Below are 14031 nucleotides of genomic sequence, written 5' to 3' on the forward strand. Positions count from 1 at the left end.
GTTATGAAAGAAAACACAGATCAAAAAATACCCTATGAAAAATAAAGAATTTTTTAAAGTATGCTTTGATCTGCATTCAGACTCCATCAGTTTTTTTCTCTGGAGGGGGAAGAACATTTTTGCATCATAAGTCCTCCAGAATTGCCTTGAATCATTGTAATGCCAAGAAACAGCTAAGTCACTCACAGTTGATCATCGTACAATATTACTATGTATGCAGTTCTCCTGATTCTTCTCACTTTACTTTGTATCAGTTTGTGTGAATCTTTCTAAGTTTTTCTGAAACTACTCTCCTCATTTCTTGTACCACAGTAGTATTCCATCACTATCATATGCCACAATCTATTCAATTATTCCCCAATTGACAAGCATTCTCTCAATTTCCAGTTCTTTCCCACCACAAAAAAGAGCTGCTAGACAAATTTTTGTACATATAGGTCTTTTTCATTTTACCTTGATCCCTCTGGGGTATAGACCTAGACTTTACTGGGTCAAACGAGATGCACAGTTTGATAGTCCTTTGTGCATAATTTCACAGCATTCTCCAAGATGATTGTATCAGTCCATAAGTACTCCAACAGTGTGTTAGTGTTTCGATTTTTCTGCCTTCCCTTCAGTATTTGTCATTTTCCTTTTCTTTTGTATTAGCCAATGCAATATGTGCAGGGTATTACTTCTAATTTGTTTTTATTTGCATTTCTCTGATCACATTTTTTATGTGACTATAAATAGTTTTAATTTCTTCTTCTATATCCTTTGAGCATTTATCAATCGGAGAGTGACTTGTTTTCCTATACATTTGACTCAGTTTGCTATATAATTGAGAAAAGAAGCCTTCATCAGAGCAACTTTCCCCAATTTTCTGGTTTCCTTTTAATCTTGACTGATAAACTGGGTCCCTAATGAAAAAGTGCAAGAACTATAGGATACATAGGCTCATCTTTAAGGATGAGGATTTGAAACCATGCAGTTTGTTCTTCCTCCTGTAGCTGATCTTGGGAATGGGATGATATTATTCATAGGATCATCGATATAGAGTTGGAAGGGATCTCAAAGAACATTTGTTGCAGTTCCCTCATTTTCTGTTTGGAGAAAGTGGGGCCCAAGGAGCTTAAATAATTTGTCCAAGGTCAATACAGGTAGCGATTGTCAATTTCTCCAGTGCCTAGTCATGTGGCAGGTACTTGAACTCCAGAGTCAGTGTTCTTTCCAGTGAACAATCTTGCTCACATGAGCCCCTATGTAAGACCTGAATTAATAATGCTAGGTCTTAAAAATAACAAATAATTACTTCAGGCCATGAATAAGCTCTGTTAATAATAACACCTCACCTGTAATTATAAGCAAATAGTGACAGCATGCTTTAAGGTGTACATACTTTATGTGGGCATTTCAGCCTCTTAACAACCCTTTGAGGTAGATAATCCAGGAATTATCATCCTCCTCCAGAGATGAGCAAACCAGAGTCACAGAGGTATCATCCTCAACTCCACTCATCTAGTCCTCCTTCTCCAGTGGAATAAATGCCATCAGCTTTGTTATCTGCAGGATGAAACCCAACATCCTCTGTCTGGCATTGCAAGTTCCTCACAGCCTGGCTCCCTTCTGCCTCCAGTCTTAGGTCTTCCTTTCCTCAGGTGTTCTGTGATCATTTTTGCACAAGACTTCTGTCCGGTTTCCAGGCATTTTCATTGGTTGGCCCTGATAACCTTCCTTTCTCTGGCTCCTGACTCTCCTGGCTTCCTTCAAGGGCCAGCTCAAATCTGATTTCCTTTAAGGCACTCCTTCCCTCTGCTGATGATTGCCAATTTATCCTGTCCGGAGTTTGTTTCGACATAAATGTTTGCATATTGTCTCCCCATGAATTAGAGTTCCTTGATGGCAAGGTCCAGTCTGTCCTTTGCCTTTCTCTATATCCCCAGGTGGTAACACAGTAAAGAATCACGCCTAGCACGTAGTCAGCCCTTTGGAAATGCTTACTGTGGAACTGACCACAATACAGTCCATGTAGGTCCTTTAGAATTAATGAAGAATCTGAAATATTCATGTAGGTAAAGATCTTAATGTAACTTATGAGAGGAGCCGATATCTTTAAAATTGGAAATCTGTAAGAGTGTGTGTGTGTGTGTTTACAATAACACTAACTTGAATGAAATGTTCCTTTTCTCCTCTGTCTCCTCTCCCTGTCCAGGTTTTTCTTGTAAAGAAGATCATCGGTCCGATGCTGGACAGCTTTATGCAATGAAAGTATTGAAAAAAGCATCTTTAAAAGGTAGAACATTTATCAAACTGTGACTTGAAAAAAGATCCTTTTTAAACTTGTTTTCTAGTGCTTATATTGCATATAGTTGCATCTTTTAGCGACTAAAATGATTTTCTAGCAAGTCATATAAAATGCATGTTTGCTAATATTTATCTGAAGCATTCTGTTAGTATGTATGTTTGTCCTGTTGGGAATCTTCAGCAGGCAAAATCATGTAATTACCATTTAATGATTTGGAATTTGAGGAGCCATGCAGTGTGCATTTTATAACATAATTATTTATCTTCCCTCCCCGTAGTTATTCTTTCATTGTTCTTGTTTTTACTCTTCCATCTTCTTGGATAAATTTTTTAGAAGTCATGAATACAAAAGCATTTGCAAACAGTAGTATACATCTCTTTTGGTCCACACTCAAATATACTCATTTGTCTGTTCCCAGTTCTCAAGGGGAAAGATTTTACCCACCTACTTGGTGTTTCTTTCACCAACTTATTTAAACATTCATTGGTGTATATTGCTAAATACTTGTTAATTGATCACTTGTTTGTACTGCTTTAGTCCATTCTGTGAGATGGATTAAAGTTAATATGCTATGGTTTTCAATGAGATTTCTCCCATTTCACCAAATTTTATAACTTTTTGAGGGCTAAATATGCCATTACCCTACACAGTAAAAATTGGGAAATGTTTTTTCATTAATTGCATAAATATAGATTTTATTTGTAGACTATTTTGCTGGTAGCTTTTTCAATTTTAATCAAACTATATATTAGTAACTTTAAATTCTAGCTATATATGGATGTGAAAAATTTATAGGGATATGGACCAAGCCTTTGATTTCATCTGTACAGAGAATTCCTTTGTGAGAGGATTCCTTCTACCTCTATTAGCAGGTCAGCACTCTCACTACATCTCATAAGCCTAGAAAGTTGTGAGGTCATTTGATAGGTCATTGATGTGCCCAAGATCACATAGTCAGCATGTGTAAGAGATAGGAATTGAATCCACATTGTCTTTTCTTTAAGGCCAGCTCTTTATATATGCTTCTCTACACAAATATATCCTGAATATTTAAGTAAAAGAAATTATTTACTTTTAAATTTTATTAGTATTTAATGTCTTATGTCAACTAATGCTGTTACTATCTTTTCTTTTCAGTTCGAGATAGAGTTCGTACAAAGATGGAGAGGGATATACTTGTAGAAGTAAATCATCCATTCATTGTCAAATTGCACTATGGTAAAGATTGCCTTTTTCTTTCTTTCTTTTTTTTTTTTTTTTTTTTTTTTACCATTTTCTCATCTGCATTGTTCTCCTTATCTTCTCTAGTTAGTGAATATAATTCTAACTCATTGAAATATTCCACTTGCCAATTATGATTGGTTAGTATATCACCCTTTTCTTGAGAATAAAGGAAAACATTATGTTTCTAGCATTGCCATTTTGTGAGGTGAGCTACTGGCTTAGTAGACAAAAATTCTAAAATAGAGAATAATATGTTAAGGTATGAAACTAGAAACACAAAGATGAAAAAAATCACTGTCCCTGCCCTCAAGGAACCTACATTCTCCATTCTATTTGCCATGCTCACAGCTAAATATAGTACAGGGGAATGTGTGGTGAGAGCAAAATAAAAAAGGAAAGCCTGGCAAGATTTCTCCATCAGCTTCAAAGCAGCCTAAAAATATTTATTCTTGCTTCAGCTGCTATGGTACTTCAAAAGGTTGTTCCAATTTCATATGGCAGTAGTACATAAAGTCAGTAATAACCCAGTGATGGACATAAGCGGTGCTTAAGAAGTTGTTAAGTTGAATTTCTAATGAAACAGATGTGAGTAATGTATAATTCCTTGACATAACCCCTCTCCTCTCTACTTCATCTTCAATTTGATTTGATTCTTATCAGTGTTCTTTTAGGAAATTATATATTTGTTAGTATTCATTTATGAATTTATCCATATGCTATTAAGTCGGCCTTAAGAAGAGACACTAGGTTTAGGATCTCTCACTGTACGACTCCCTAGTGGAAGTGTGTGTACAAGGGGAATTTAGTGTTTGCCAAGCTCCTTGCCTCTTAGTCTCAGGGCTGATGTTGGATAGTAATGTTTTCCCCTCTATATAACAAGAGAGTGATGTGGGCACTTAAACATTAGGGCTTGACTTTCTGGGAAGTGGAAGGCAGCTCTTGTCAACATTAGACCTAGCTCCGAATTTGAAATGTTAGTTGATGGTATTCCTTTAAAGTGGATCTTGTCATTGAACTCCTATACTTGAGTATTTTCACTTATAAACAGTAGTAAGATATTTCATCTTTTAAGATTTTCTTCTTGATTAGCCTTTCAGACTGAAGGGAAGCTGTATTTAATATTGGATTTTCTCAGGGGAGGAGATGTATTTACAAGATTATCCAAAGAGGTAAGCACCCACCTGTAACTTTTTTTTTTTTTTTCCCCTTGAGGCTGGAGGCTGCCCTCCAGAAGTGACTTGCCCAGGGTCACACAGCTAGGAAGTGTTAAATGTCTGAGACCAAATTTGAACTCGGGTCCTCCTGAATTCAGGGCTGGTGCTCTATCCACTGCGCCACCTAGCTGCCCCCTACCTGTAACCTTAATGTAGAAAATGGAAACGCATCCAGTTCTTCTGCTAACAACATTCGTATAGGAAATTTTAGTTTAAATGATTTTGCAAGTCTCCGTGTATTTTACTCGTGACACCAGCTTGTTAATGGGGTCTTGCCTCTGACTTTCTTAGAGAATATTTTAGTGATTAATGTGAGATGTTTTTCATATAGGCTGTCAGACAACATAAATATCTGGTCAGAGTAGGTTGGGATGAGGTTAGGAGTATGGATATGTACAAGCTACTCAAGTGCCCTCTAGGAACTAATCTGAGTAGCCTCAGTCTTACCTCTACATTTCCAAAGGGGTGAATATGGATGGACCATTGCTGTTTGTTTGACTTTTGGCACTTTTTAGATGGCAAGAGGAAACAAATTTGGAGCCAGGATTAAGGGCATTTATTATGTGGCCTTGGTCTCCTCTTTATACCTTCCTACCTCAGGTATAAGACTATGCTTAGCATATCGAGTAGAATCCATTATGTAACACAGACTGTCAAGGATCCCATGTTTTTAAACCATATTACATTTGGTAAATGTTAGCTATTGAAGTAATAATGAGAATGAGGAGGCCCCTCTTTATCTATCAGAGGACCCTGGTAAAATGCGGTCTTTAAGAAATTCTTTCTGGCAGTCAATCTCAGTTTTTTTCTAAACCAGAGGTTCTTAAGTTGGGGTATATGTATTAAAAACATTTTGGTAAGCGTAGTTCATTAGCATGTTCTAAGAATCTTAGTGTGGTTTTAAGCTGTTAAAGCCTGAAACTGTAGTAAGCCTTTGAGAGCATCCCGTATAATGGTTTTCTTTGTGAGCCTCTTCTGTATGCATTGAAACATATGACTGAGAAAGCATCCCTCCCTAGCCTTCATCAGCCTGACTGCCAAGAGTGGATCAGCAACACACAAAAAGTGGAGAAGCCGTGTTCTAAACTCTTGAGGTAGAGATTTCCAAAGTATAGGATCTAATATGATTATGTCAGTAAAATTTGAATGATTCTCACCTTAGAGTATTAGATAATTAATAATCAATAGTTTTAATATTATTCTCATGAAAACTAGTAACCAGGCCATTCATCTATCTGGAAAGAGGAAAATGGGATCTGTAGCCTCAGGGTTTGTTTGGTTTCTAAATTATAGAAATCTTAGATCTATGGTATAAACAGAACCTGTTTGTGGTTAGTCCTTTCAGTAGCAATGCCACATTTATTTTTATAAAAAGCATAATTTTTTAAAGCTATAAAGATAATTATTTATATCTTGTAGAAAAGATAAGTTTCAGCATATTCCTGGTTGCCATGTTTTGTTACAGATGATGTTATGTAACATTATGAGATGTATTTTTACATGAATCAATTTTTAAATGCCCATCGATACCCTTTTCCCCCTCACAAAAAAAAGCAAAGAAAAAAAAAACAGTAAACAAACCTGGTCTCTTCTTAGCTAAGAAACTCTCCCAGAAAGGGGGGTAGCAAGTGATATTGCTGAAATGAGAGCAGTAGAGGCAGATCTGAGAGTACAGGAGCAGTGCTGTGATTAGTTTGTAAGACAGTGTGTTCTCTAAGTAAGGTAATAGGCTATGCAAATAAGCAGCTTCTTTAAACTCTAAATTGTGCTTTCTAGTTGCCTTAGAAGTTTGTAGTCTTTAACAAACTTTCAGATTCTTAAAACTGTCCTTCAAATGAAATAAGTAACTTACATACTCTTAATATATTCAGGCAGCATTGCCCAAATAGCTAAGAAGTGACTATGATGTCTTTAGGATTGCACAGAGAGCCAATGTAGTACAGGTAAACCTGGGCAAATCACTTCACTCGAGCATCCATAGGCAGCTTTTGTAAGTTGCAGAGCAGTTGTTGATCTACATTGATGGGACTTTCTTTACTAGGAATTCTCAACTCCAGTGAAACTCAGAGTTCAGTAAAAACAATGGACTTATCTGCAGATTATTAAAGTTAGAAGAGAAAGACAACACAGCAGCATTACACCTGCACCAAAGTCCCTGAGGGTGTCTCATAACTATTCCATATTATATTAATTCAGCTTCATGATAGTAACTAAGACAGAAAGAGAAAATTCAGTTCAGAAAGCACCAAGACAGTTTTCAAACATCTTTGTAAAAAAAGCTCCTAGGAAACAAGATTTAGTGTGTAAAAGAATGGACCTTAGTTTTCCCAGAAATTTTTTCTCTGAGATAACTCCTCCCTAATGTTTGTAACTGTTTGATTTTTGAAGAATAAAATTGTAAAATGTGATTTTAGCCATCAAAGCAGAGATCAGAAAGTAAACCTTTCCAATTTTTATTAGGTTATGTTTACAGAGGAAGATGTGAAATTCTACCTCGCAGAACTTGCCCTTGCTTTGGATCATCTGCACAGTCTGGGGATTGTGTACCGGGACCTGAAGCCAGAAAAGTAAAGTGGCCTCTGGGCTCTGGGAATAGTCTCTGTTATCTAAGTGTCCTTCTACCTTCTCTAGTACATATTTGATTTAACTTTATGAAAAAAGAGATAAAAAATATAAACTAGAAACATTATTTCATAAGTAATCAAATAATCCCTTGATTCTAATTGTGCTAGTCACTTTTATAAATGGCCAATTTATTAGCGTAACTATTGGAGATTGGTTTTTCTTAAGTTTGTGATAATTTTAATAAATGTATTATGCATAAGTATTTTACTATTATATACATTGGTGAATGTGAATTTTAATTTTCAGCATTTTGCTTGACGAAGCAGGACATATCAAATTAACAGGTGCGTAAATCCAATACAGTTAATTTTTCTATACTGTGTATTTCACTTATCTCAGTAACTGATTTATCTAGGTTTATTTTCCCTTTCCCCATTTCTTGATTTTCATTTATATCTTACCTATTTAATTAACTCATTTAAAGGTTAGGTAAGCTACCTCTCTATTTGTCCTCATTATAGTATTTGTAGAGGAGGGGGAGGGATGAAATGTACAGAGTTGATATTGTCCTACAGTATATTTTTCCTGGGAAAGATTGCTAGTGTTTTGAAATCAGTTTGACCCTAAGTCATATTTTAAGTAGCATATAGATATAGAGATACGTTTCTCTTTTACTTATGAAAATTATTTTTAAAAGATTAAGTCTTCATGGTCTTTGCAGAAATTTTTGAGATCTGTGCAGTTTAAAGGTAAGTTTCCACAGAATCATCAGTGTGATAATATACTACTCTGAGATAACAGCCCAGACTAATAACATCAATACTGAGCTTCAGAGTCACTTTAGTGAGTCCTTTTGATTTGTAACTTTGGTCTCTCTTTTGTGTGTGTCTCTAGAAAGAGCATATAGGGAATGGGATATTTGGGAGAGGATAAAAGGAAACTACAAGACAAGGACTGTGTAGTGATTAGGATAGACATAATTTGTGTTTGAAATTAACAACTCCATGTGCAAAGTTAATACTTTTTATTTTGGGTTGGGGGTTTGTGGGGGACAGGTTTCATTAAAATCTCTCTATACTACATTAAGATTATTTGAGTAAATAAATGATGTCAGGTAGCTTCTTCCTATACTCCTATTAATTGACTCCCTACCTGGATGAAATTTCTGCTTTTTTCCCAACCTGTCAATACAATTGCCTAAGGGATTTTATTAAAGTGGAGACCTGACCACATCACTAGCACCACCACTCAGACACATTAATACTTCCAGGATCAAATGGAGCCTCCTCTGTTTGACTTTTTAAAGTTCTTCATGATCTGCCCCCTTCTACCTTTCCAGCCTTACTGCTCAATCTCTTCGCTTAGAGGTCCAACCAAACCAAAATCATATGAGCCTCTCATATGATGCTCTGGCTCTGGTTCCTGGAACACTCTTTTTTTTTAACCTGTGTCTCCTGGAGTCCCAGACTTTCTATAAACGTTTCGGGTAAAAAAATGTATATGGACACATAAGAAATTTTTTTTTAATTTTATTTTTTATTATAGCCTTTTATATACAAAACATATGCATGGGTAATTTTTCAACATTGACCCTTGCAAAACCTTCTGTTCCAACTTTTCCCTTCCTTCCTCCCACCCCCTCCCCTAGATGGCAGGTAGTCCCATACATGTTAAATATGTTAAAGTATATGTTAAATATAATAATGTATACATATTTATAAAGTTCTCTTATTGCACAGGAAAGATTGGATTTAGAAAGAAGGTAAAAATAACCTGAAAAGAAAAAAATTAAAATGTAGGCAAACATTAACAGAAAGAGTAGAAATGATATGTTGTGGTCCATACTCATTTCCCAATGTTCTTTCTCTGGGACACATAAGAAATTAATTGTATCTTTGAACCTTTTTCTAAGGTTCTTGCCAGTCTTGAATTATGGTAAACATTAAGAAGCATAAAATTACATTTTAAATATGTGTGTGAAAAAAAAAAGCATTTTAGAAGAAACTAGTATAAGTGCTATAGTCAACTACAGTTTTTATTTTTATTTTTTGGTGGTTTTTTTTTTTTTTTTTTTTTTACAAGGCAATTGGGGTTAAGTGACTTGCCCAGGAACACACATATATACATGAAGCAGTGGAAACAACAAAAGGGTCAGCTCCATGCTACAATGAGGCAGCGGACTAGCACTCTAGTGGAGCACTATGTACACAGAAAATGCAAATAAGAGTTGAGAAAACTATTTTCCTCTCCCATGAACACTTTAGAAAAGACACATATTGAACTTAATAGTTTATAAGCTTTTGTAGCTTACTTTTCACGTTGTCTTTATTGTTTCTGTGTTGTTGTTATTATTGTATGTGGTTGTTGCTTTAAAAAATTAGTATCAGAAACTTTAGTTTTATCAGGATTAGACAGTTTGGCCAGAAACCTTCCCTGTCATGCGAATCTGAGAGTGAGGCTCTGTGGACAAACCTGAAGATTAACAGGAAGTAAAAGCATTCTCTTCTCTTTACTTCCACACCTCTTTCCTTTTGTCTCTGCCTCCTTCCCCCCAAGAAAAAAGAAGAGCTCAAGTGGCTAATGGGAGAATTAGCTTTAATATGTATACATTTTGTAAATAGATGCTATGATAATGAAAACTTCTTCTCAAAAAAAAAAATTCTTAGAACAAAACAAAAGTAGTTCACTGTAAAGGTGAATATGCAAAATGATATTGAAAATATGATCACTAATTATTTAATGAAAGTAGAGTCAGTAAATCCTTATGAAGTATCCTAAGACACTGAATTCTTCTGTAGAGCCAAGCATGGTAAAGCAAATCTTGTTTGTTCCTTTCTTCCCTCTAAATGTCCCCTTAGCCCCCACCCCCAAAGGAAACATTGATGTGGGCTACTTCCATTTTGGTTTGAGTAAACAAAACTTGGCTCAATATGATAGACTTTGAAATGTGTAGTTTCTCATTTTTTACAAAAGCATAGTTGTGAGTGGAGGACTAAGAAGCATATATTTTGAGTTTTTCAGGATTTAAATGTATGTAAATTTTTCCAAACAATTTTAAATGTATATTGTTTATGTAGAAACTGATCAGATTGTGTTTCATAGTGTTTGTGTTACGAAACAAACTTTTTTTCCTGTAATGCCCAGATAGTGCCTTGCTTTTAAGAGCAATTCTGTGTGTGACCATAGAGACACAACTTTAACCCCATACCATGTTGTACTTGTACAGGAGTTTCCTATAGTCTAGATTTAATATTCTATCAATATAGAATGGATTCTATATTCAAATAAATTTTTTATAATACTATTATTTTAGATTTTGGACTCAGTAAAGAATCTGTAGACCAAGAAAAGAAGGCCTACTCATTTTGTGGTACAGTTGAATACATGGCTCCTGAAGTAGTAAACAGGCGAGGCCATTCCCAGAGTGCCGATTGGTGGTCATTTGGCGTGTTAATGGTAAGCTGTATGTTCAGTCCCTCAACAAATACTTATTCGGTACCTATTTTGTGACATTACTTTTGTGAGTTAAGGTAATAGAAAATGTAAAGCTGATATTTTTTAGCATTTGCTGTTTAAATGCTTTGTTGTCTTGTGGAAGAGTGGGGATGGAGGAAAGTTTTGACATTTTATGATTATCAAAAATCTGGTGTTGTGTTAACTTATGTAAAAAAGAAAATTGGGTTATTTTTTGTTCTAATCTTGTGTTTATCTTGCTAGTTAAAATTGTAAATGATGAAACTGTTGTGTAGACTTTAAGTTCCTAGTACATATATAGGTATTTTGCTGTTAAACTTCTAATTATCCATTTAGCAACATATAATAATTTCTGTGTTCCTAGAAATAAATTTTAAACACATACTGTACAGCTAGTATTGATGGGCATGTATGACATTGCCAAGTTCCTTTTACCCACAGTGTAGTTGGAAAGATACGACATACATATACCCATATATATACATACATGTGTATGAACACACATGAGGCACTGGGAACGACAAAATGCAAAACTGTTTAGAATTCACCATAGATGCAATAAGACTCAAAGAAGACTCAGATCAGCTTGACTTAAAGTAGTAGGAAAAAGCTTCAAGAGAAGATCAAGAGAAATGAGCAGACCTTTTTGAAATTGGAATAGAATTTGGAAAAGTACAGAATGTTAATATGAAGAGGAATAGCATTAGGAAATATCAGAATGGGAATGACCACAGGTTGGGGGTGAGGAGCGGGGAGGAAGATCAGACTGGCACAGAAAGTGTGTGTTGGGGCTTGGGGGAAGTGGGAAGGAGCAAGTTCTAGAGGACTTTGAAAGCCAAGCCAGAAGAATTTGACCTGGGTGTTATAGGTAGTAGGAGTTATTAAATATTGTTAAGCAGGTGACACATGTAATAAAATCTTTTGTTTTTTGAAAGGTTAATCTTATACCATTATGTAAATTGGATTAATTGGTGAGAAGACTGGAGACAAAGAAACCATCTACAAGACTTTTAGAATAATCTGGGAATAAATTTGTGGCAATAGTAACCAGAAAAGGGTTCTGAGTAACACAAAACAGGAACATAATGAGAGAGGTGCCTAGGTTTGAGATTTAGAATTAGGAATCCTCTTTAGAGAAGGCCAGACAACAGGAGAATAAAGGAGTTTACCAAATCTAGAGAGAGAAAAAACATAGGATTGAAGCCAAAGCCATTATTAAAATGACTTATATTGAGAGTTAAATAAGAGTAAATGAAATTTTAAGATATTTGCATATGAGCATGACAAATATGGAAATATGTTTAGAAGAATTGTACATGTTTAACCTATCTTGGATTGCTTGCTATCTGTGGGAGGGGGGTGAAGGGAGGGAGGGAGAAAAATTTGGAAAACAAGAGTTTGCAAACATGAATGTTGAAAACTATCTTTGTATTTATTCATAAAAATAAATAGCGATTAAAATTTAAAAAGAAAAATATTTGCATATACATTAAAAAGAAAAGCCTCTTTAATGAATTATGGTGCTACATAATGTTGGGTTTACTCCATTTAGACTGTTTATCTTCATTCTCAAAATATCATTTTAGAAACCTTATATCCTTAATATCCTGAAATAGTATTCCCTTACATCTTTTATCTTAATATTTTATTGTATTCTAAAATTTTGCTCAATTGTAATTTTTTAAACCTTTTTTCATTTTTTTTTTTTTTTACTGAACAGAATTAAAATACCCCTTTATCTAGTATCTTTGGATAGGGAGGACACAAGTTCTCTTAATCTCTTGGAAATATCTGTAAATTTTGTATTTAACTTATCATTTTCCCTTAGTCATTAAATTCTTTGAAGTAATTCACTTTTATTTTAGAGGAAAAGTAATATATCTCTGAGGCTTTACAGATTTCTTTGGATCTTCCAAAAGTAGGATTGGGATATTTAGTAAGTTTAATTTGCCACAGTTGAGTTATACCATAAGAAGCTGAAAACACCATCATTAAGTGGTTTCCAAAAAGTCAGACATGTATGCTTTCTTGGTCCTAGTTTGGCCCATGATCATACTTTGGAAAAAACTGTTATCCATCCTAAATCATACTTAATATAATTCTGGTATTTTTTGTTTTAGTTTGAAATGCTCACTGGTACTCTACCTTTTCAAGGGAAAGACAGAAATGAGACCATGAATATGATATTAAAGTAAGTATAACTCTTAAATTTATCTTTTATACACTATTCTCCCAACACACAAACACGCGCACACACACACACACAAAAAAAAAAAAACCCTTGCTTTTAGAAATTTGTAATAGTTAAGATGGAAATAAAATAATAATTTAAAGGTATAATTTTTTAAAAAAGTATAATTTTAAAAAAAGTATAATTTAAAAGTATAATAATAATATAATAAGTATAATAATAATAAGTACTTTTATACTATAAATGGAGCATTCTACCTACCATTTTAAAAAGTACCCCAGAAAAAAACATCTTTTGTATGTAAGTTTTAAAGTGCAGATTGCTAAGTTAAATTTCCTAAAATTTTATTTTCCAGAGCAAAACTTGGAATGCCTCAGTTTCTTAGCCCTGAAGCACAAAGTCTTCTAAGGATGCTATTCAAAAGAAATCCTTCAAATAGATTAGGTATTCTTATGTTTCATGATTTTTGTAGTAAAGTGTACTGAATATTTTTTCTAGGTGAATATTTTTTTCAGTTTTCTGATTTATTTGAATTTAATGGTATTCATTAGCACTTTGAATTCTAGATTTTACTATTAAGAAAATAATTGTTGGAATTTTGAAATGTTGAAAAATGGATATTCTGGTTTAATCAAAATGTCTTGGCTAGTGAGAGATTACTGTATATACAATAATACATCAGTCATCAGTTTTTTTAAAGAAGTCATAAGAGAGACCTTATAAATCATCTAGAAATTCATTTCCTTCACAATATAAGAATCTTCTCTGTAATATCCTTGACAAATGATGATCCAGCCATTCTTTAAACACTTTCGGTGCCCTCAAATGCTATTGTTAGAAAGCTCTGTTGGACAGCTGTTCAATCAAAAGAACTTATCCTTCATCCTGTAATTTCTACCCATTGGATCTCAGAATAACAAAGAACAATTATATTCTCTTTTCCATATGGCAACCCTTTGGACATTTGAAGACAACAGTCATATATCCTTTTTACTTCTCCATGCTTAATGTCTTTTGTTCCTTCAAATATTCCTCAGATGACATAGTTTCCACACTGATTCTTCTCTATACACATTGTA

General features: G+C 34.3%; 1 protein-coding gene across 1 annotated transcript in view; it reads left to right on the forward strand.

Moving 5' to 3' along the window:
• The window catches only part of RPS6KA6 (ribosomal protein S6 kinase A6), a 96274-nt gene that overhangs the window by 48605 nt on the left and 33638 nt on the right, over positions 1-14031 (forward strand). The window contains 9 exon segments of the mRNA XM_074278137.1: positions 2192-2216; positions 2219-2272; positions 3422-3502; positions 4598-4677; positions 7183-7289; positions 7594-7631; positions 10601-10743; positions 12882-12952; positions 13308-13396. Of these exon segments, the coding sequence (XP_074134238.1) occupies positions 2192-2216; positions 2219-2272; positions 3422-3502; positions 4598-4677; positions 7183-7289; positions 7594-7631; positions 10601-10743; positions 12882-12952; positions 13308-13396 (688 nt within the window).

Source organism: Sminthopsis crassicaudata, chromosome X, assembly GCF_048593235.1.
Source record: "Sminthopsis crassicaudata isolate SCR6 chromosome X, ASM4859323v1, whole genome shotgun sequence".
Lineage (NCBI taxonomy): Eukaryota > Metazoa > Chordata > Mammalia > Dasyuromorphia > Dasyuridae > Sminthopsis > Sminthopsis crassicaudata.